The 25,164-nt window shown below is 38.4% G+C and overlaps 1 protein-coding gene across 3 annotated transcripts in view; it reads right to left on the bottom strand.

Annotated features, from left to right (window-relative positions):
- LOC114033145 (ran-binding protein 3-like) overlaps positions 1 to 24,833 on the bottom strand; it is a 63,783-nt gene extending 38,950 nt beyond the window's left edge. For 2 of the 3 annotated variants that reach the window (XM_027848618.1, XM_027848744.1), the window contains exons 1-5: positions 24,623 to 24,833; positions 3,136 to 3,194; positions 2,497 to 2,533; positions 1,886 to 1,957; positions 1,332 to 1,406 (exon numbers count right to left, since the gene is read on the bottom strand). In XM_027848618.1, coding sequence (XP_027704419.1) covers positions 1,332 to 1,406; positions 1,886 to 1,957; positions 2,497 to 2,533; positions 3,136 to 3,194; positions 24,623 to 24,755 — 376 coding nt within the window. In that variant the 5' untranslated portion in view covers positions 24,756 to 24,833. The remainder of the gene's footprint in view (positions 1 to 1,331; positions 1,407 to 1,885; positions 1,958 to 2,496; positions 2,534 to 3,135; positions 3,195 to 24,622) is intronic. The other variant, XM_027848689.1, reaches the window with a different exon arrangement.
- Between the last annotated feature and the right edge of the window lie 331 nt (positions 24,834 to 25,164).

Raw genomic sequence — 25,164 nt, 5'->3', positions numbered from 1 at the left:
TCAAATCTGGCCTCAGACTCTTTAGCTCTATGTGACCCTGGGTAAGTCACTTAACTCTGTTTGCCTCAGTTTCTTCATCTGTAAAATGAGCTGGAGAAGGAAACAGCAAACCGATTCTAGTATCTCTGCCAAGAAAACCCCAAATGGAGTCACAGAGTCAAATGTCACTGAAAAATGACTAAACATAAAAAAATCTTATAAGGAATACAGTTGCCATTACTATTTGACAGTAGTGAAATCTTAGGATCTAATGACTCTGAGATCATAGATTTGGACCTAGAAGGGACCTCCGAGGCTTAGTCCAACTCTCTCATTTTACAGATGAGAAAACTGAGGCCTTGGAGGTTAAATAACTTGCCCAAGGTCCCTAAATGAAACACCAGATCTTAGGAAAACAGCAGACCTAGAATTTGAATCCATAAAGTACTAATTTAAATACAATTATCGACACCTCAATAGTATATTCTATTTTAAATATTTTTAGCCATCTATTGTGTGTAAGGTACTATGCTAGTCCCTGAAGACATGAAGTAAAAAATGAAATGGTCCCTATACTCAAAGAGCTAATATTCTACTGGGGGAGGGCGGTCGAGGGAAGGATGTTTCATATAGTATGATTCAATTTGGTACTGGTTCAATTCAAAAGTCATTTATTAAGTGTCTATTATCCCCAGGAATAGATGTGGATACAAAAACAAAAGGATGAGTAAATTCAAGGTAATTGAAAGCAGAATGAGAATGTTTAACACTTAGGGGAACCAGGAAAAGTATCTGAGCCTGAACCATGAAGGAAGTTAGGGATCTCTCTAGGTGATGGTTAAAGGGAGAAAGCATTCCAGGCTTGACAGAAACTCTGTGTGAAAGGATATGGAATGCAGACAAACCATTTTAATGCAACAATTCAACATTGATTCAGAATAAATGGAAGAGTGCTGTTTGAGTAAGTGAAAAATCCCAGATTGCAGTATATTATATAAGTAATTATATAAGTTTAATTATTGTTGGGTAATGCACATATCATCAATTAACAAGTGGGTACTAATAAGTAAAATACATTTATATTACATAAAACTGCAGCATAAATACAAAAGTCCTTAACAAATTGTAGATTTTTGTTAAAAATGATATAATTTGATTAAATTAGTACAGTCTGAATTCACAAAGCTTTACTGTGTATAACATTTTAATTTGACTTTTATTTAATTTGACAGGTAAAGTCACAAAAATATTTAAAATACATTACTAGGTGAAAATGAAGAAGTGAGAGACATTTTTCACAATGCTTGCTATTCAGGTTAGAATCTCGGGTTAGAAACCTCAAAAGCTATTACCTGGCTGGGAGGGGGGAAATGTAGGAAGGATAGTGAAGGAAGATGATCTCATTCGTTTTTGGGAGGGTGCTGACTCTGAAAAGATATTTCAAAATAAATTAATTGGCATATTGTGAGGTTTTTTAGGGGAAAATATATTTCAAGCAGTTAAGAAACTATAGCAAGAAAATGAAAACACTTCTTTTGAAGTTATTGACAGCTCAGTAGTTAATAAAATTCTTAGAATAAAATGTCATTACTAAATGGTCAACTTTAAATGAAGCTATTCTAACTGAAAGTTTTCTATTTTTTTTTCTCACTTAATGTGAACTGAAAGAGGTGGGGGAAAATCAGTGTCGAATATTGCATATACTGTGAAACTCAGTTGATATATTGGTTAATTTTGCTGAACAACTATTTTCTCTTTTTTATGCTTGATTGTGAGGCATGGCTTCCTGGGAAAGGGAGACAGAGGGATGGGTTTATAAGGAAACATGATGTAAAAAGAAAAGATAGCAATCAGAACCAAAACACTGTTTGGAAAGAAAGTGCACTAGTAGAAGTAAAGACCCTACCTTGCTTGGTATCTGCCGTGTGGAAAGTGAAAGATGAAGATCGAGCACGCTTTCTTGAAGAGCCGGGGAGTCCTGGGAGAAATGCAATGTGAAGTAGTAAACTCAGTGAAACTTTCCTTTATAAAATTATGGCTTAGATACCAAGCATCATCTGTTTTATAAACATAGTTCAACAGTACTGTTGCTCAAGATACTTGAGGTATAATTTTAAACAGTGTAACACTGATGGCAACAGCTGGGGCATTATAAACTACAGGCACATCAAGTATGGCTACAGAATATTCATTGTGAAATCGTTTCAGCTTCATCAAAAAACAACATGATGAACTCGAAGGGAAAGGGGACAGATATCTCTGCAGGTAGTGCATTCACGACGCAGTATGGGAATAGCATTATAAAGTTGGCAGAGTCTCATATCTGCCATCTTTTCATGTACAAATGCACAGGGAAAAGAATATGATGTCAACTTTAAACACAAATGACAACACCAGAGATGCATAATTCATAAATAGGAAATAATTTGTTATTAATATGATAGAAGTGCACCAACATATTATATTTGTTCCTTTTGTATTGAGATTGTTTTAGAAGTCCAGGATATAACTTATTACCATGTTCTACTTTGTCAATAGTGTCTTCAGCTGGTCTCTGGAAAGAAACAAAGATGCCTGTGAGGTCTGGATTTTGCTTTTTCTGCTTCAGATGTGAATCTTTTCACTAAGTGGGAGAATCCCCCAAAGACAGGTACATACAGTTTAAAGTAAAGGATTAAGACAAAGCAGCTCTTTGCCCTCTTCCCCATCGCCCCCAGTTACATGAGTGACAAGTCTACAAGGTTAGGAGTTTGCGTACAGGTTTTATGCCTCCTGGATTAATTATCCAAAGAAGGACCCCACCTCCCCCCAAAAGAACAACCAAACAACAACAATAGCAAAATAGGATCATTCCTTGTTAATAACAGTGTTTCTCAAAGTAGATGATGAGTGTGATATTCAGAAAGAGGATAGCATTAAGCACCCTTTGAAATCACTGAGATGTATGTAAGAATCTTTTATCTCAGTTTAAAGGACAGTACTGAAGACATGAAGAACAAATCTAGAAATAAGTAGTACCTCTTAGCAAGAGTTTCTTAAGCAGATTTCTTTGGTAGGGAAATATACCAGCAGAGAAGGAAGGGAGATGTTGAAAGGGAAGAAAAAGATGGAGAGAGAAGAGGGAGAAAGAAGGAAAATATTTTATCAAGAGTTTACCTTAAAAGTCTGATCTCTGTTTTCAAAAACAAATACTGGCTGAGCAATAACATTTTTTTCTGGAAAATAAAAAGAATATTTAAAAAATTATACAAAATCCAAACTCTTCTTAACTGAAAACATTTAAAGAAATATTTGCATAAAATTCTCTCTATTTTCTCTCCCCTCAAAAAAGACCTCCAAAATTGTGGAATGTTAGAGCAGAAGATAAGGAAAACTAAAGTTTAGAGAGGTACAATGACTGGCCTTAATTGTCATCTGTCTAATTAGTGACAGAGTCAGCAATGAAACCCAAGTGTCTGCTGCCTGTTTTGCTAATGATCATAAAGTTACTTGTGTAATCAAGTCACATAGGACCTCTCACAGCCTCCATTTCCACAAGTGTAAAAGGGGCTATTAATAATATTTGCACTGCTCTCCTCCTCACAGAGTGGTAAAAGGACCAAAGTGGGGGTAAAGTGTGATTTCCCCAAGCAATTTTTATGTAAAACACTATAAAAACAGGATCTATTATTATTCCTTCACAATTTTATTGATAAGGCAACATGCTGTGTACAAAGTCTCAAATCTTCTCTACACTCCATTCCCCATTAATTTACAATACTATTTTTTTGTTTGATTGTTTCTATATATTAGACAGTTTCCCCTCATGTATTATTTGAGAAGCCACTCCTGATCAAACCTGGTCACTCCTGGGAGAGCTAATAGGAATTTCATTTGAATATATCTGGGAAATGTGAACCCCAGGGGCTGGTTGGAGTTTCAGGGGATTTGTAGAAGCTGAGGGTGTGTTCATGATCCTGTCCTCTGGCCAGGCAGGAAACGGAGGGATCTGGAGGGGGGAGCGCATGCCCAAGTTGAAACTAAAGCAAGAACCCAGCAGGAGGGGTGGCGCCACAGAGGCTTCCAGTTCCAGCCTGGAGGCACCAGTTTGGCATAACCCCAAGGGCCCTGGGCAAGGCAGCCCTGCCCAAGCTGCCCAGTGAGGGGGAAAGACAGTCACCCCGTTCTCCTGGACTGGATGGAACCAGGCAGGTCCAGCCTCAGGCAGAGCTGCTCAAGATGAGGTGTTGGCTAAAGTGGAACTGAGTGACTACTCCTGCAGAGGTGCCCTTGTTGCCAAATGGGTCACCTCTAATTGCTGCCAGGACTGGAATAATCTGCTCTGGCTATAGGCCTGGCATTTTCTCCTCCCTCCGTTTCCTCCCCACAATTTCTCATTTCTCTGCCTTTGTTTCTCTTCTTTCTTCAATCTTCTTTACTTTTCCTTATGTCCCATTTTTTCCTTTCAGTATAGATTTAGAACTATAAGGGAGGAGAGGTTATCCAGGAAACTAAGTCCCAGAGAAGTTTAAATAATTTGCTCAAGATTGCACACGTAGTAAGTGACACAGCCTGAATCAGAGCCTGGGTTCACTGATTCTAAATATTCTGCTGGTTCTCCTTCACCCCTCTAGTCTTAACCTGGGGGGAGGTCTCTAATTTTTTTTAATATTTTGATAACTTTCCACATAAGTGGTTTCCTTTGTAATCCTGGGTATTTTACTTCATGCATTTAAAAACATTATTCTGAAGAGTCCATAGGATTCACCAGACTACCAAACGGGTCCATAAGAGAAAAAAAAAAAGGTAAGAACCCCTGCTGTAGTGTTTAATACTCTATCCCCCTTTTTCCCCCCCTGGGTAGAGTTAGCCAGTGGAAAACTAAAAGCTGTGGCTGAGAATGCTTTGGGGTGGGGGTAATGTCATAGTCCCTCAAGATTTTCTCCCCTTTCTTCTCTTTTGTCTTTCATTTTCTTGTTCTTGTCTCCATTTTCCTTTCTTTTTTTGTCTTACACTATTTCCATCTTTCTTTCTCACCGCCATATGTCCTTTTTCTTTGCAAATATTGGAAAACTCTCAGTCTGGTGATCACCGAGCTGTGTGCTGGTATTTCCAGAATTCGTTAAAGACCAGTGTACTGTAATGGTGAGCATCACTGTTTTGGGGGGATATGTTTTAAGGAGAGGATAGTGGAGATCACATTGGGGCCTATCAATAGTTTCTTAACTTTGATAGTCTAGACTAGTTGGGATACATAAAGGATGTTCCAAAATGGTCAGAGAGTTAATGAGAAATTAGTGAATGCTTCAAACAGATCAAATATCATAGTTGGAGTTAATACAGAGTTAAGTCAAGGACCACAATGAAAACTTTGGAAGAAATGTCTAGTTATAATATCAAAAATATTGATTTTTTATAGTGAACTTGAGGATTTTTTCCTAAGGCTGTTGATTTCCTCTCTCATTTCATAAATCAATTTTATATTTCAGTGTTATATTTAAAATCTAATTTATAATTGTGGGTGGGTTGTGGGGTTTTTTTTTTGAGAGCAGGAAGAAATTTATTGAAAATATAATAGCTTGAGGGCCTTTAAATACTAGGAGCAGAGCTCATCTTATATTTCTTTGAAGTAACTATGATATTTATTTCCAGCAAAAACCTAGTCTGAGAGGAGGATTACGTCAAGTGAATTTGTCACGGTTCCATGATCAGCTAGTAGAGATTTAGAACATAAGCCTTCTTGTCTTTGTACGTGAGTGTACATACACATGCTGAGTGAAATTATTATTTTGAGCCAATAGATGACTCCCATATAGTCTCTGGCATTCCAATATCAGGCAACTCCTGAAGGGAGTTCTAGTATCAGATATTCTCACTTGCTCAGTAAAACTATGAAAGAGATGCTTGTTTTAGAGAAGCAAAGGGACAAACTATTTCTGGGGTTCTTCATAGTGAAAGAAGGGACACTTAAGGGAGTCTGGTGTTAAAGGCTGCCCATGGCCCCATTGAGGAACTACATCCTTAAGTGGCAAAACAGCAAATATACCCCAGAAACTATAATCTTTAATTCAGTCTACATGTTGAATACCAATTCTCATCACCATCTGAAACTATTTAGTGGTCTTTTAGAGTGATCAAAAGAAATCAATTCAGAAGTAAATGTCTAAGCTCCTTTATTTCTCACACTTCCTTCTCTCCTCTTTTCCTTTATGAGGTAAGGTGAGAAGAGACTAATACAATTCCTTATATGGAAGACACTGGGGCTCTTGTAAGACATGATGACAGGTAATGGAAGTGCCTGGCTCCTCAATTTGGGGCATATACTGACATTCTCTGATTGGTTCTGGTCTATTATCTACTTGGTAAGGCAACAAACTATTGATTAGGGTATGTGGAAAAAGCACTAGTTAACTAGGATCTTCCCCTCAGTTGGTCTCTCTCCTGCCCAGCTGCAGTTTGGTTGAGACAGCAATTTATGTAAGGGGAGAGGCTCTGGGCTCTTCCTATCTGAGGCTGACACACACCTCATGAAATAGGCCTCTCTGCTCTTTCCCTCTTTGCATTTGTTCAATTTTGTTTTAGGTGAAGGAGATTGGAGACGGCTATGACTTTATGAGCTACCAGAGTCTGGGAGCTAGAGCCCCAAGTGACTTGCTTGACCTAGCTCAAGAAACTGGGCTAACTTGGAGCCCTCTTTCCCCAGGGACTAAGGCAATATAGAGGAGAGTGTGCCCCTGGGTACCCAAGTTGGGTCCAAACTCAGTCAAAAGGCTGCACCTAAGGACCTAGAAGGCCATATGTGACCTTGAAGCCGCAGGTTCCCCAGCCCTGGCCTAGCCTTTTTTATGCCTAATCATGAATCCAAAATCAGGAATTCAACCAGAGCGGTAGTATTAAAACTATATGTAGGTCACAGCAAAAGTAGGTGTGGCCATGGCCATTGGATAAGACCAAGAGCTGGACTAAACTAAGTTTGGATTTGTTAAAAAATCTGTCCATGGGGTTTCTCAAATCCCACCTCTTCCTAGAAGTCCTTTTAGGACCATTTTGGTCTGATAAGACTAAATTAACCTTCATTTATCTGCTGTCTTCTGTTCACTATAGCTTCTTGTTGTTTCTCCTTGTTCTATGACATCAGGAAGGTGTTCATGTAAACTTCTTGAGGGCATCTCTCTTTCATTGTCTTTCATCTCTCTCACAGAATCAAACAATGTGGTGAGTTTAAGACTAAATGTTCAATAATTACTTATTCATTGATTGAATCTGAACCATTTAGGACAGGGGGATAAGAGCTCCTTATTCTAAGGGCATTGGCCAGACACTAAGGTCTGGGATTAACCAGAACAACGTGGGGCACATCCCAATCTCCCCAAGAAAGTAAATAATAGGGCTTGTCTCCAACACAATTTCTGCACCAAATAGAAATCTTCTGTTGGCATTCAAAGCTCTTTGCAATCTGGTCCCTCCTACCTCTTCAGTTTTCTTATACTTAACTCCTCTTTTTCTGCTCTATGGTCTGGGACCCACAGACCCTGATTTCCTTGCTATTTCTCACACAGGACACCTCCCCACTTTGCATGTTCACTGACTGTCCCCCATGCCTAAAATACTCTTCCTCCTCACCTCCATCTCCTGGCTTCCTTCAACTATTAGCTAAAATCCCACTTTCTACAAGAAACTTTTCCTGACCCCCTTCATACTAGTATCTTCCCTCTAAGGATTACCTCCTTATCTTTTATCTATCTTTTCTGTTCATAGTTGTTTACCTGTTGTTTTTCCCATTAGACTATGAGCTCCCTGATAACAGGGACTGTCTTTTGCTTTTCTTTATGACTCTAGTGCTTAGCACAATGCCTGCCACATGATGGGTATTATATAATTGCTAGCAGATGCTGCTACTGCTACTATGGTTGAGGGCATCACCATTCTTCTAGTCACCCAGGTTTACAATCTCAATATCATTCTCAACTTTTCACTGTCTCTTATTCCACATATTCAATTAGTTGCCAAAAGCTTGTCATCTTTAGCTCCATAATATCTCTAGTATCTGTCCCCTTCTCCATGTTCACACAATCCCCAACCTAGTGTTCAAATCTCTGGCCTAGACTATTAAAAAAAAGCCTCCCCATTGGTCTTCCTGACTCATGAGTCTTCTTTTTCCAATCCATCTCCTCCATATAGCTGTCAAAACGATCTTCCTAAGTCACAAATCAGACCACGTCCCTCCCTTACACAATAACTCCAGTGGCTCTCTTTTCCAATTTTGCCTCACCCATATTGGCTATGTGATCCTGGGCAAGTTACTTAACCTTATAGTCCTCTAGGCAACTTGCTAAGACTATAAATTTTGAGAAAATACCTATCTGCATTGGTAGAAGGAACTCTCTCACCTGGAATTTTCTTCTATGAATGAAATCTCAGGATCTATCTCCTTTATCTTTTTCTTTTAAAATGTCTATTTTTAAGTTTTTACATAATGTAAAAAATTATTAGTGGAACAGTACATAATAGTAAGAGCCAACATTCATATAGCACTTGAAGGATTGCAAAATGCTTTACAAAAATTATCTTATTTTATCCTTATAACCCTGGGAGGTAGGTGCTAGTAGTATCATCCTCATTTTACTGATGAGGAAACTGAAACAGACAGAAGTTAAGAAACTTGCCTAGGGTCACACAGCTTGTAAGCATCTGAGGTTGTACTTGAATTCAGGTCTTCCGAACTCCAGGTCCAGCACTCTGTCACTGTGCAATCTAATTGCCATCAAACCCTCCCCATACCTTTAAGGGAAATGAACTTTTTGAGATCAGGAAGCCCATATCATAGTGCCAGGCACTCTATTCATATATCTATATATAATTCATATATCTATATATAATTCATATATATATAATTGGCACTCTATACATGCTTGCTGAATTGAGCCTTTGATTTTTATTTCTTCAATTCAATTATAATCCTCCATCCTTTTCTTGATTTCTTACATATATGTATATAGAAAAATACATACATATATATAATACAAGTATATACACATATATGAGAAGACTTTTGAAAGTCCCTTGGATAGCAAGGTGATCAAATCAGTCAATACTTAAAGAAATTAATTCAGATTATTTACTGGAAGGGGAAATACTGAAGCTGAAGCTTAAATACTTTGTCCACATAATGAGAAGATGGGACTCATTGGAAAAGACCTTGATATTGGGAAAGATTGAAGGCAAAAGGAAAAGGACAGCAGAGGATGAGATGGATGGATAGTGTCATGGAAACAACAAACATGAACTTGGACAGGCTTTGAGACATGGTGGAGAACAGAAGAGTCTGGTGTGCGATAGTCCATGGAGTTAGGCAGAGTTGGACAGGATTAAATGACTGAACAACAAAACAACAAAAATGTGTATGTATGTGTGTGGGTGTGTATATATATATATGTGTGTGTGTGTGTATACAGTTATATATTTTATATTCACATATTTTAAATATATTATACTTACATTCATATAAGCATATATTATGTAATAACATGTAAATAATTTATCTATCTATATATATATATATGTGCGTATATATACACATATTTCCTTTCATTCGGTTTGAGGAAGAAAAAAGGAAAGAGTACGAAGCACAAGAAGAGATGATAATGAGATAACCCAGGTATTCTTAGGATTTGTTCTAAAAGGCAGTAAGTGAGATCTGCAAAAGCTAGGGACATTTCAAAGGGAGGCATGAGGTACGATAAATCTCATCTGGTAAGAATCTACTTTAATCCACTTTGCTGTTCACTAGAATACATGAGCTATGGCTCGAGTTAACAGTGCCACAAGGAGCAATGATTGTATAGTCGTCTGGTAGGGGTAAGAAAGGACACTAAAGCAGAGTGACAGAAGGGGTCAAAATTGAAGGAACAGAAGAAAGTACAGCATTGGGATAAGCATGTCTCCCATGATGGGGTGGTGAGAAGACAGAACCTGATTTTTGGTCTATGAGGGAGCTAATGGCCTTGCTGTTCAAGTGTATTACTCACATACACAGAGCAGGCAGCCTGCTCTCTTCACTTAGTTTTGAAATCAAGGAAACAGATGATATAAAAGGCAACACTGTAAGGATCAAGCTTTCCCAAACATCTTGCTTTCTTGATCACCTTTAATTTCACGATTTTAGCTTAAAAAAGAAAGAGTGGGTACATATAAATCTCATTGTACCTTTTTTTCTTCCTGAGACAAATTTCTTGTAACCTCTTCCAAAATGACCTATCCCTTTGAATCTGGAAAGTTGCCTTTTCGGGCAAACTAAAAGAAACATAGTAGTTTATATAAAAACCATTTCATGAGCTTGGAATATGAAGCTGGAAAATGTGAAGCTATAAACGTCTATTTTATTTGAAGAGTTTCTAAAGTAATAATAAAAAAAAAAAGTCCTAGTGCTCTCTGCTTGGGGATAAGGGACCATGGAATTCACACCATGCTTTTTTTCAGTATGGTGTCAAACATATTAAAAGACTGGACAAAATGCCTTATACTCTTTTCAAAAAAATGAAATTAAAATCCGCACGTCAAACTTTCAAACATATATTTCCAGAAAGAACAAGTCGTAATACTTGGGGGTGGGAGGGCGGGGTGAGACTGAGGGGTGGATAGGGGGAGGAGAGGGAGAAGGACTCTCTATACCAAATTCATGAAGTAACCACAAGCATGAGGTATCCTCCACCTCAAGTTCTTAACCATATACGGAGGAGCTATGGAAATATGCAAACAGGATGGCATAAATCACAAATTAGCAACCAGCCTATAAAATATTTCCATATAGAAATAGCTCACAGTAAGTCCCACAGAGTAACATTCTTTAAGGTAACATGACACTCTTGGTTTATGTTTTTATGCAAGCCTGTATACTAGCTCAAAGACGTCATTCCTAAAAGTCCCCACACAACCAGGAGGCCAGTAGTAAAGAGGCCGTTTATTGAGGGCAGTTTACAAGGGTGGTTTCCAGGCCAACTCTTAAAGGGACTTTAATGCAACTTCAGACCCAGGAGAGAGGGGATCTGAGGGACTTATTCCAATGACCTGGGAGGTATGTCCTATGCTTATTTTCTTGCCTCAGATGTACTATTGGGTGCACTATTCAATTAAACAAACGTCTATTAGACATCTACTATATGCAACATGACTAGCAGTATGGCAGGCTATCCTTGAGAGGCCAAATCCTTCCTCTGACAGCTACTGACTGCATAGCCCTGAGCACGTCACAACCTCTCAGTGCTGTCAGATAAATTTCTCAGACTATACATTGCAGAAAAGTGGCCCATCTGTATGGGTAGAGGGGGTTATCCTCACCAAGAACTCCCTATGGCAGTCACAGGTCTGGACCAAAAAAAACTGTGTCAGGTATTGTGTTAGACACAGAGGACACAAGCTGAAAAATGACAAAGTCTTTCTCTTTAAGAGACTTACAATTTAATAGGACAATATAATACATGCATTAAAAAAGTGAAAGGTAAAATGGGTTAAGGCAAAAGAGAAACCCCCCAAAAGTTCAATAAGGGAATTTAAGGAATAGGATCTTTCAAGGGCGAGTCAGGGGAGAAAGTACAGAAAGAATTTTGGGGAGGCAGCACCAAAATTGAGCCTTAAAAGAAGAGCGTAAGACAACTCCAAAAGACTCACAATGGAAAATGTTATCCACAAAACTCAAAATCTTATGGAAGTGAATGCTAAAAACTAAAAATAAATAAATAAATAGTTCAGTTTAAAAAAAGGAAAGTATTTGGGAGTCATAAGGCCTAGATTAAAATTCTGCCTTTAACAGTATGACCTTGGGTAACTCACAGTGCCTGGCACATGATTCACAGCTTAATAAAGTTTATTGATTTGGCAATCAAAAAAAAAAAGAAGAGAAGAATTTCAACTGGCAGAGATGAGGAAGGAGGGCACACCAGTCATGAGAGATAGCCTGGATGATGGTGGGAGAATTCAGGACGAGATCTGGAACAGCTAGGAGTTCAGTCTCAAATGGAATGTAGAGTATTGAAAGGGAGTAGTATGTAATAAGGATGGAAAGGAAGGTGGTTGTGAGAATGTAGAAGCCTTCCTTCTTACTTCCTCTTCTTGGAGCCCCCAGATTCCCTCAAAGCATAGCTCAAGTACTTTCTCCTGCTAGAGGCCTTTCCTGATTCTCCCAGTTGTTAGTGCCCTAGCCCCAATCCATCCTCTGTAGCTATCCCATATCTCTCTTCCCTTTCATGACTAAAACTCCTTGAGAAAGCTGTCTATAACCAATGACTCCACTTCCTTTCTTTTCATGTTATTCTTGGCCCTGTAGTTCAGCTTCCAACCTTAGCATCCAAATGAAATGGCTCTAAGGTTGCCTATGATCTCTTAACTGCCAGATCTAAACACCTTCTTCTCAACCACCATACTCTTTGACCTCTCCCACAGCCTTTGACAGAGTTGATCTCTTCTCTTTGATTTTCTCTTCTCTCCAGGTTTTTGTGATACTGTTGTCTGTTGATTCCCTCATTGTCCATCTGGTCACTTCTTCTCAATCTCCTCAATTCATTCTCCAGTCAAATTATCTCTGTGTGGACGTCTCCCAAGACTTTGTCTTTGGCAGTCTTCTTTCATTGTTCTACGGTATTTCATTTGGTGGTCTCATCGGATCCCATAGATTATCATCTCTGCGCCAATGATTTTTTGGATTTGCTTATTGATTCCTACCTCTTTCCTAACCTCCAGTCTCCCATCTCCAATTGTTGATTGGACATCTCAAACTGGATGTCCCATAGACATCTTAAATTGACTATGTCTAAAACTGAGCTCTTAATCTTTCCTCCTAATCCCTGCTCTCCTCTTAATTTCCTTGTTACTGTCAAGGGTACTGCCAAGGGTATTGCCAATCTACCAGTCACCTAGGCCCACAACCTAAGTGTCATCCTCAATTCCTTACTCTCTCTTACCCACCATATCCAATCAGTTGTCAAATTTTAAATTTTATTGTTTCTACCTTACTAGCATCTCTGTTATATACCACTTTTCTTTGTTTTTTAGGCAATTGCTGTTAAGTGACTTGCCCATGGTCACACAGCTAGTGTCAAGTGTTTGGTCTGAGGCTGGATTTGAACTCAGGTCCTCCTGACTTCAGGGCTGGTGCTCTATCCACTGCACCACCTAGCTGCCCCCAACTTTTCTTTCTTATGACACTTGATGGAAGTCCTCATCACCCTCAGCCTGGGCTATAGCAATAGCCTGCTGGTTGGTCTCAATTCTCTTCCCATTCCAATTAGCTGTCAAAATGATTTTCCTAATGCACATTTCTGACCATGTTACACTTACCACTACCCCCTGCCCCCATCCAATAAAATTCCTATTACTACCAGCATCAAAAATAAAATAATATTTGCCTTTTAAAGCCTTTACTAACCTGGCCCCCTCCTACCTTTCCAGTTTTCTTATACTTTACTCTCCTGCAAGTACTCTACTATTCTACTACTCTACTACACAAGACATTCTATTCTCTGTGTTTTTTTTTTACTGGCTGTCCCTCATGCCTGGAACGGTCTCCTTCCTTGCCTCTGCCTCTTGGTTTCCTTCAAATCTCAGCTAAAATTCACTTGCAAGTCAAGACATCACCCTCCTGATGTCATTGGTCCTCTTTGAGAATGAAGGACAAACAACAACAAAATCCCACCTTTTGGAAGAAGTTTTTCCTCAGTCCGTCTTAATACTAGTGCCTTCTTTCTGAGATTATCTCCAATTTATCCTGCAACTATATTACTTGTACACAGTTGTTCGAATGCTGTCTCCCCTATTACATTACACTGTGATTCCTTAAGAGCAGTAACTGTTTTTATCTTTCTTTGTATCCCCAGTACTTAGCATGGCACATAGTAGGTTCTTAATAAATGCTTGTTAACTTGACCAACTACCTTCTTGAAATGATATATGGATATTTATAGATGCTCATAGCTCATGATCATATGAAATAATGTATATAAATTGCTTTGCAAACCTTAAATCAGTGTGCAAATATGGCCTATCATTTGTTATGCTGGCTTCATATTACTTATACTGTCAGTCATCAAAGCAAATTTAAAAAATATCTCTGTAGGTCTTCTCTAGGACTTTACATCACTTACAATTGATAGGCACTGAAATATGTCCAATTTTCTCCTGTTTCAGAGCATCTGGGAAAATGCTGATTGAACTATTATCACAAAATCTATTTTCTTTTCCCTTTGCACATGTCTACCTGTCTGCAAATACTGCATGGCTTTTATCCATTTATCTTCCTTTTGCAGATTCTATTACACTTTCATATTCTGACCTTGCAGAAGACTTGCTCAAAGTGTGTCCACTGGACAAACCATGAGGAGTCTCAGTGATTTAACATCCTGATACTCAGACTTTTCAGTTTTAGAATGTAAATATACACCTCAGCATTTAAGAAGAATATATTGCTCTCTCAAGAGCTTAGTCATCATTTTTCCTGATGTCCAAATGTCATTTTGTCTGTAAACAAGAAATTGAAAGTCTTTTGTATACAGTTACTTGGAATATTTGACTACCTAAGGATGTTGACTGAGCAATCCTTCAAGATGCTTCTGATTTGGTAGAAACCCAGCAGGTGGAAGACATCCAGATCAAAAATGCTCAAAAGAAACCCTTGAGCTTTCTTCATCAGAGCCCTCATTTAAAATGTCTGCTACTCTCCAATTCAGTCTAATGAGTACCTACTATGTGGCAGGTACTGTTCTAAGCACTAGTGTGTGTGTGTGTGTGTGTGTGTGTGTATAAAAGACAAAAATAAGTTAAAACTCTTACTTTTCAATAAGAAGCATAGTTTTTCAATCAGGTTCTCTTTTCCTTCTAATTCTCAAAATTTCAAATTAGTTCTATACTGAAACTTTTAAATAGGTAGGTGCAACATGGTCCTCCTCATTTCCCAATTCTACTGGGATAAATGAACGGTACTGTCAATGAGAATAAGTCCTCTGACATCAAGTAACTTGCTACCTGTGTGGCCTTGAGCAAGTAACTTCACCTCTATGGGCCTCAGTTTCTTGTGCTGTAAAATTATGGGGTTCAAACAGATGGCCTTAAAGGTCCCTTCCAGCTCTAAACCAAAAGGTTTTTGTTTTGTTTTGTGTTTTGGTTAGGCAATGGGGTTAAGTGACTTGCCCAGGGTCACACAGCTAGTAACAGTTAAGTGTCTGAAGCTGAATTTGAACTCGGATCCTCCTGACGCCAGGGCACGTGCTCTATCCAATGCACCACCTACCTGCCCCTAAGCCACAAGTTCTTAACTTGTGTTTCTGTGAACTAGTTTTTTTAATTTTTTATATCTTTTTCAATATAATTGTTTTCTTTTGTAATCCTCAGCATTTTATACATTTAAAACTATTATTTTCAGAAACGGTCCCTCGACTTCCAAAGGGATCCACAATGCAAAGAAAGGTTAAGAACACCTGCTCTAAACTTATGATGTCTATTTAGTCAGAAGGAAACAAACTACTACATCTACTACCAACCCCTAATTTTATGATGAGGAAACTGAGGCACAAAAATGTTTTGTTAGTTGCCCAAGCTCACATAAGTGTTAAATAGCAGAACTGGGATTCAGACTCAACACTACCTCCAAATCTTGCACTGTTTCAAGAGACCATGATCCTAATAATTCAAGGATCTAAGATTTCATCAGTATAAGCACTCCTTGTACAAGCACAGACTGCAAATCCTTCATGATTTATTAGATGGTCTTTAGTGAAGAATTCACTTTTTTCTGACCACCCTGAAGAGGACCGTATCTAAACTTAGGCTGGCCCAGGGACAACAGAACCAATGTTACTGGGCATGCCTTTCCATCCTGGTAAGGACTTCACTGGCTTAGTCTTAGTGATCCCTGGGTTATTGCCACATTCTCTTGAGACACATATTTGGGACTTGGGTGGAGTTCATGATATGACTGAAGAAAGTTTTAGATCATGATTGAACTCAGATTTATGAATCTAAGACTTGAGAACACCTAGAATGTGATCAAGAGGCATAGACAGCTGACTCCAAAGTCAGGAAGAGCTGGATTCTAATCCTGCTACTGACACATACTAGCTGTATGACCCTGGGAAAATCACAACTTTTCAGTAACCCAGGCAACTCTCTAAGATGATAAATTGCAAAGGAGCCATCAATCTCCATTGGCAGAATGATTTTCCTTATTAGAGGTTCCCTATACCAATGAAATCACACATCCAGGAAAAAAAAAAGTTGGGGGTGGAGTGGGGGTAGTGTTTGCTTAGAGAGGTAAAAAACGTTTAGGATCTGTAATCGAATAGACTGCCTTTTTATTTGCTTGTTTCCAAGATTTGTAGACTGGGGTTTCTTTTCTCTACAAGATCTTTTAAACCAGGGTTCTTAACCTTTTTTTCTGTCATAGACTCCCTTGGTAGTCAGGTGAAACCTACAGATTCTCTCAGAGTCATGCTGTTAAATGCAAAAAATAAAATTCATAGAAATACAAAGGGAACCAATTACATTGAAATACAATTATCTATCGATCCATCCATCCAACTGGGAACTTCCCAAACCCCATGTTAAGAACTCCTCTATATAAACCACTTCCTCGTTTCATCTCCCCATCAAAATTCTTACTCCCAGGATCTACATTCAGCCAAATGGGAACTTTTTTTCAAGAGCAATTTTGTTTTCAGCTCATTTTTTTTTCTTTAATAGCAAAAATACAAGGATATTTCAACTAACAAATTCCTTGGCAATGAAAGCCCCTTTATGACAAAACTGGCTGTGTTATTAAACAAAGTTTTCATAAATCATATGAAGATGAGTTGGCAACCAATATCTGGCTCGACTGAAACATTCCTATTGAGATGCAGCAAAAATATCTCCCTATGATTTCTATTTGTAAACTGTTGGTGGCTAACAGGGCCACATTTAGGCAAAATAGTGGAATGAAGATTAGCCCTTTGAGGTTCCCAGATTCCCATTTCTGCGATCTTCTAAACTGTATCCTCTATGTTCCCTTCTCCTCCCAAATCATATATCTTCCCAACTGCATTTCATGGTCTCAGTGCTCTGTTTTCTAACAAAATTGTCCTTACCATCAAAACAGGAAAGGTTCTGACTTCAGTCACTGAGACTGGTCATACAGGCGGGTCAGAGGTCTCTTCCCTGATAGGTGGCCCTCGGTTCCCCTGGGGTGATAGGGGGAGAACTGGCCCAGACACAACCCCTGCTTGGGAATGAGTGAGGAGCCTAGATCCTACCAGAACTGCCTGTCTCTTTCAGGATCTAGAACTCTCCCTGTTCTTACCATAACAAGCTCTCCTGACTCTCTGCTCCTGGTTCCTATTGAAAAGAGGTAAGAACCCTTCCTTCCTAAGTCAACAAGCATTAATTAGGCAACTATTATTTGCCAAGTATCTCACTAAGTTCTGGGCATACAAGGCAAAAGAACAAAACAACCTTTCCCCTGCCCCCAAATAACAATAAATAGTTTTTGCTCTCAAGGAACTCATAGTCTAATAGATGAGACAATATGCAAACAACTATATTCAAGATATATACAGAATAAATTGAGGATAATCTCAGAGTAAAGGCACTGAAGACTAGGAAAGGCTTTTTGCAGAAGACAGGACTTTAGCTGACTCCTGAAGGAAGCCAGAAGGCAGAAGATAAGGAGAGAGTGTAATAGGCACAGAAGGCAGCCAGTGAAAATGTCCAGAAAACCCCCAACTCCAATCTTATTCTTCCCTTCTCTCAATTTTGTGGCATAGACCCCTCTGCCAGTCTGGGGAAGCCTTGTGAACCCCTTCTTGGAATGATGGTCTTAAATACATAAAAAACATATGATTACAATGGAAATTGATCATATTCAAATACAGTTATCAAAATGTAAAAATTAAATCCATAGACCTCAGGTTAAGAATCACTGATCTTGCTCAAGGTGCCCAGATTTGTGTTTTTCAGCATACTATACACCATTTTAGTTAGTATTTAATGAGATTTTCATTCTTCCTCCACCCCTCCTCTTTCTGATGGTCTGGAAGGACTCTTAAATGATTTCAATCCCAATAGGGAAGTTCTAACAAAGAAATATTATATTGAAACACATCCATTTCTTTAATAGGGATACCATTGTGCTGCATTTTGGCTTTGTTTGGATATGGTATTAGATTAATGATGACTTCAGGAAGTAACACTCTGGTGTGAAACTTCACTTGTTGAAATGTTGATTAAAATTGCACATATAATTGTTAATGATTTACAGTAATAGCTAACACATAAACTACAGCCCCCTAGTGCAACTAACCCAAAGAGAGTCATAATTTAAAAAATTCTATCCACTAATAGTTTTGGATGCTCTTCTGTCCTTTGTCAGAAAAACTGACCTGTTATAGACCATTCTCCCTTCTGAGGCCACAGCCAGCTCTGAGGTCATGAGTAATTCCAATGAGCTGCTACTTTTTGCTTTCCATCTCTACTTAACTCTAACTGGAACAGCTTTTTTCAATTAAGATAATATTGCCGACTCAGACTCAGCTGGACATGAATTCTGAGTTATCTTCCAGTGGTGATTATAGAAGTTCGAAGGTCTGTTCATGAATATTCTCTTGCCCAATCCCTCTTGGGATGAAGGTTATGCATTTGCATGGTAGCTGACAATGGTTAGGTTTGTAGTCTATAGCTATGAGGCAGATCAAAGCTAACTATTCCACATGGGTGACAACTCCATGACTTTTACCTTACAACTTGAGTGAGGACCAGCTGAGCCACAGATAAAAGTGCTGTATGCTATCAGGTCAACAGATTTATCTTTCCATTAATTAAGAGATATTTGTTGGGCAACCTTTGTGTGCTCAGCATTTTATTATAGCTAATACAACATACGACAGGATCCTTGCTCTTAAGAAGTTTACAATCAGATAGAGAGCTGGAAGGATGCTTAGATTTAGGATGATGGAACTAGATTAGAAGAACCAGTTTGTATCTATTTGAGTATTTGTGATAGGGATGATGCCATGTATGTGTGTGTGTGAGAGAGACATAGGATCATATATTTAAAGTTTCAAAGGCTCTCTGAGGTCATTTTACAGCTGAGGAAATTGAGAACTGGGAGGTCTTATGACTTGCCAATGTCATGCAAGTCATAAGTATGCAACAAATGAAATTCAGATGGTCATTCATCTTATTTTTACTTCAAGATTTTATTTCATAATTCCCAACCCTTTACCCTCACCCCAAAAACATAAAAATACCGATTATCTTTCAGGGTGGTTATCCTGTACAGGGTCAAAGGTTGGATGAAATAGAACTCTAATGCCACTTTCAGCTCATAAATTCTGTGATAACTGATACCCCAAAATCTCTGTCTTCACTAAAACTATCTTCTTTAAAGATGTTCTATGTGTCTGTCAACTTATACTTGGAAAGAACTGTCTCACCATTTGTATTAGGTGGTTTTGCAGACACCATGGCATCCAAGTACAGCCTATCTTTGGACTTATTGTCCAAAGGGTTGTTGCGAGGATCAAATAAGATCATGTTTGTTTTTTAAAAAGCACTCAGTAAAATATCTGGCACATAGTAGGTGCTATATAAATGCTTGTTCCCTTCCCTCCTCTATTTTTCTGAGTAAAAACCAGATAGCTAAAAAATCACACTCATCCTACTTTCATCAGAAGACAATCCATCATCTAAAGAGTATCACAGTCAACCAATGAACATTTATTAGAGGGTGTTAGGCCCTCTGTTAGGCTCTAGTAGCTACCATTCTATAGGGGAAGACAAATAGAAGAGATACAAGATAATTTTGTGGGAGAAGCATTAACAAGTAGTGGTGGTGGTGGTAGGAATAGGAAAGGGCATATGTAGAAGCATCAGTCATCCAAATGTTATGCTGCATATACTATTATCTCAATTTTAGAATCCACATCAAGGCACTACAATACTACAATATCCTGTGAAAGTGGTAGGCTATTAGCATCTACTTTGAGGATCACAAACCATATAAAATTTCTTGTAAGTTCCATATAAAAATATGTATTATTTACTTGTCCAAAACCTCTTGGATTCAAATGCTGCTCCTGGATAGATCTTTCTGCATTCCCTAATACTTAAGTTCTTTAGCTGTCTTAAATAAATTTTATTCATGTGGCTTGGAAACATTGCTGCCCCAAATTACTGAAACCTTGTGGAAAAATATAAGAGAAATAGCAGTCTCTGTTCTTGAGACAGTAAAAATGTATTCTGTGTTCTATCACTTAACTTCCGAATGAATTTAACAGCAGTATGGGCTTGCACTAAAGTTTCACTCTCTTAACCTATTTATATTTATAATGTAAGAGTCTAGCTTAGAACCTGCCAAAGTCTGAATGTGACCAAAACCAGAACTTAGATTAGGAATGCAGGGAAAGCCAGAGAGAATAGCATTGATTAGAGAATAGAATGGTTTTTCTTTGTTTTACATTTTTGTCTTAGTACCTGATGTCAACTTTCTCAAGAGGCAGCATTATACAATGGAAAAGTGAGCTAGATTTGGAGTCAGAAGAATAGAGTTCAAATCCAGCTCTACTACTTGTTATGTGTGCTACCTTAACCTTTTTGGGCCTCAGTCTCCTCAAATATAAAATGAGGAGGTTGCACTAGACAATGGAGATCTCTTAAGCTATGATCTAATAGTCAACAAATTAGGGTGAGAAAGTCCTTTGGAGCAGGAGGATGAATTTGGCTCTGTTGGCCTTGTGGGTAACCATCTGGACATAAAGAGCAAAGTTAGACCAGGAATTGGACCACCAAAGAAAATTAGGTGGGAATACACAAATTGCTGTGAGTTTGGCTTTTGAGTCTGTTTAAAACATCAGCAATCATGACACTGGTGAGCAGAGCCAAGTGCTCAGCACATGGCGGGGTAGGAGGTTGCTTTTATTTTTACAAAGTCTGAAGCTGTAGTCATGGGACCTATGGAAGAGCAACCAGAGACTATTTTAATACCTGCAAGGAAGTACTTACACGAAGCTAAAAGTTAGCAATAGAGACCTGAGTGGTCATCTTATATGGTTTCTGTCTCTAAGGCACATTTTCCCCCCAATCCAAAACACTTATTAAGCACCTGCTGTATTAAGTGTAAGGCACTGTTCTACGAATTCAAAGACAAAAACACAGTCTCCTCAAGAAGCATACATTCTAGGGGTAGAGGTGCGAACCATAATCGTGTAAGTAAATACCAGTTAGTTTGAGGAGAGAGACAGACTTAACTTGGGCATAGGGGTAGCTTCTCAAAGTAAATGATATCCACACTAAACCTGAAGAAAAAAAAAAGACTTGGAGAGGAGGAAATGATAGTGAATTCATTTCAATCATGAGGGAGGGGTTTCTATGGCCTCTATTACTAAAAATATGGTATGGTAGAAAATGCTGGATCTGGAGTCAAAAGACCTGGGTTTGAATCCCAACACTGCTATTTGTCCCTGTCAGAATTTCAGTTTCCTCAGTAAAAGGTAGGCATGGAATTATATGATTTCTAAAAAAAAAAAACAAAAAAAAAACTCATCTAACTCTAAATCTGTGATCTATGTTACACAGTCAAACAGTCCAAAAATATGTGTGAGGAAATAGAGAATTATAACCATATCATTTATCTAAAGCAATTTGCCACATTGTATGGAATGCCAAGGAAAAATATGTATATATATGTATGTATTATGCATATATGGTTGTTCCAGACATGTTCTTTGAGAAATGAAGATCAATGAAATTATAGCCTCTATGCTAGCTAAAGGAGAAAGATTTAGTTTAAGTAGGGCAGGCCAGACACCATTTTCCCCAAAATATGTCAGCACTATCAGGCACTAATGACTGGACATTCCGTGAAGACTTGCTGAACTTTGCAGATTAGCGACCTAAAATTCCAGCCTTAAGGAAAAACCAAAGCTATGGTGGGAAGTGATCCCCTATGAACTTTAGGTCAGGGACTGGAATGTAACTTATCAGCATAACAAATGGTTTACTCAATCTCACTGGTCATTCCATTCTTCCAAGTGATACCCCCTACCCCTTATGGTGGGTCTGCAATACACTCTGGAATTCTGGGTGTGATGTTTTTTTCTGCTTATTTTGTTGTACCTGAGACTTTGAGGTATTGTGGTTGAAAAGGACAGGTATTCTGAGGCTCAGTTGCAGAAGTTAGTGGTGGTTGTTGCAAAGTTCTAGTAAAGACCACAGAAAAGAAAACATTTCTTCCAAATGACTGAGTTTTGTGGATATTTTGAGAAGTGGGTCACCATAAGTTTGGCTCCAGTCTATAATGGTCATGGCCAGCATTGGGTTTAGGAGTGGCTATTAGGTCATTCTAAAACTACCAACTTAATTCTACAGGAGGAGGATTTCCACAGGAGATGGATTTTTCTTGCTGAAATTATAGCACATGTCAGGACATATTCTGGTGTAGCTGGTTTAAAGTCACTTTAATTTCTTCAAACAGTTTGGTGCTGCTGATATTGTAAAGTATTACATTTTTACTTTTATTTAATGTGTATTAGATTAGCACCCACAGTGACAGTTGGTAATATAAAAAATAACAATAACAGCTACCATTTTTATGGCACTTTACGATTTCCAAAGCACTTTACAAAGCTCGTTTGATCCTTACAACAATCTTGTAAGGTAAATGCTATTTTTATTGCCATTATGTAGACAGGGAAACTGAGGCTGAGAGAAGTGAAGTGACTTGCCCAGGGTCATACAGCTAGTAAGTGTCCAAGGCAGGATTTGAACTCACGTCATCCTGACTCTAAATCCAGCACGTTATGCCACCTGGCTGCACATCATGGTACTGGCCCTCTAGACACCTGTGCCTGTGGATCAGGCAAAGGGGCCTGATATACATAACGTAAATAGCACAGATGTCAACATGCAACCCTTCTGGTAATTGAAACAATTACACTCTCAAGCCTATTCTGCTCAAAGTTTATCAAAAACTAAGAATGTGTCTATATGACACCATTCCCCCTCCCCTCAAAGTGCAGAAAGAAGCAATTCAGGAAGATAAGGAAGTAAATAAAAAAAGAGAAAGGAAGAAAGAGAAAATGAAAGAAAGCCTATAACACAGTTAATCTATGCTTCTTATATCCATTTGCAGATAATACAAAATAATTAAGAGGAATTTAGGAATATTTGGAGCACAACCCTGACATTTGGGAGATGATTTCATCCTCATAAAATGTTCTTTGGTACCTAATTTTAAGCCCCTCTAATTGAATCCAGCTTTCATATAGCTACTAGACTAGTCATCCTTATGCACAGATCTGGATATGTCTTTCCATAGTTCAAAAAACTTCAGTATTTCCCTATTGCTAACCCAGTCAAGTTCAGACTTCTTTGCCTGACAGTCAAGTCCCTCCACCATTTGGAAACATCCTTTCCATTCTGATATCATTCTATCCCTGCCATGCATTCTATGCTTCAGTTAAATTATTCATCCCCAGAGTACACCCTACTCTTTCACCTGTATGTCTTTTCTCACCTTATTCTCTATGCCTGTACAGTGTCTTCTTTCCCTGTTTTAATCTTACCCACGCATTACCACCCTAACCAAATGTTACTTCCACTAGGAAGCCTTCTGTCATCTCCCAGATAGTCCTGGATTTTCCCCAGCTTTGATCTCACAAAATATTTAAGTTTTCTAAAGCCCATATGTATTATTTTGTATCACATATTACATTATGTCATACAATATTTTGTGTCATATACATATGTAGCTCATTTTCCTACCACACAACAAGCTCTGTGAAGGCAGGGACATTATATTATAGAATTTTTATATGTCCCCTAGTACCTAGCACAATACTCTGCACTAGGTAATTACTTGACAAATATTTGTTGAATTGAATCTATTCATTTCAGCCACTTTGTGGTGCCATGGATAAAGTGTGGGATTTTGTCAGAAGACCTATGCTTGAAGACTCAGGCTATGACCACCTCTATGTCACTTAGACAAATTATGAAGTGTTCTGGGGATGTTTCCTCATCTTTACACTGCTGTCCAGTGGACCTATAACAGACCATCTTGTACTTTCCTGTTTCTACCTGCTCTTAGACCATAAAAAAAAAGAAACGGTAAAAACCATTTTTGTTTCCCCATGTAATGAATAAACCAGGCAGCAAGCCTAAAGCTCAGATTATACCCTAAGTAGTAGGACATGGCTGCTAGTCACTAACTGGCATGACATGCTGATGTGGGATTAATCTGACCCACATTGATTCCAATAGTCAGATTTTATCCCATGAAATTTTTAGAATTACACAAACTATGTTATTTCCCTGCTACTCACCCCTCCACCCAGATAACTGACATTGGCTGTCATTTCAAGTACAGAAATTTCAATTTGTTGAGGGATTTAAGAACAAAAACTGCAACCACAAGGAGTTTGAGTTCTTAATGATCTTTCACTTGGCCTCTTAAAAAGTGAGCATTTAATGCACATTAGTTCTTCTTGATGCCCCACCCATCTTCACATTTTCATAGTTCAAAAATTAGGCATATTTAAAAGACAAGAGCTTTCCTTCCCCTCATGATATTCACCTTATGCTGACCTGGGATTGCCAGAGGCTGGTAGGTCACCATAAAATCAATGTTGGTATTGTCTCCAAAACTTACCTTGATAGTGGCCTGCCTTCCTTTTCAAGTCGCACTCACAGGAACTGCCCAACTGGGCGTTGTTGCTTTTTCCATGCAAAGCACATGTGGTATTGATCATTTGGCTCGTGGTTTGAGGCATTTCCTGGGACATCTCCTTTCCTAGGACAGTCACCAATAAATATTCTGTTCTTCACCAGAAGTACAGAGCCAAGGCTGATATTAACATGTGGCGAACCTGCATATGCAGAAAATATTTACTTCCTCAGCAGAAAGTTTCCAGTTTTTCTATTTTTTTTTTAAATCAACCTCTATACATATATATTCCACCTACCTATAGGGAAAAAAAAAAAAAACCCCAAAAAGCAACAGTTTACTTTAGCTCTTTGGAGCACAGAGAGTCATTCTTTCAATCAAAAACAAGCCGAAGTTTCATTTCTGTAGTTTAAAATCTCCCACAGAACCTGTTTCCACCTGTACACGAAATCTGCGCTTTTTCTCTGGCTTTCTCCTGCCCCACTGGGCATATACCTGAGAAAACCAAAGCAAATCGATTTTAAAAA

Source organism: Vombatus ursinus, unplaced genomic scaffold (genome assembly GCF_900497805.2).
Source record: "Vombatus ursinus unplaced genomic scaffold, bare-nosed wombat genome assembly UNPS02000255.1, whole genome shotgun sequence".
NCBI lineage: Eukaryota > Metazoa > Chordata > Mammalia > Diprotodontia > Vombatidae > Vombatus > Vombatus ursinus.
The sequence above is the reverse complement of the archived record's forward strand: the minus strand, read 5'-3'. Positions and strand labels throughout refer to the sequence as shown.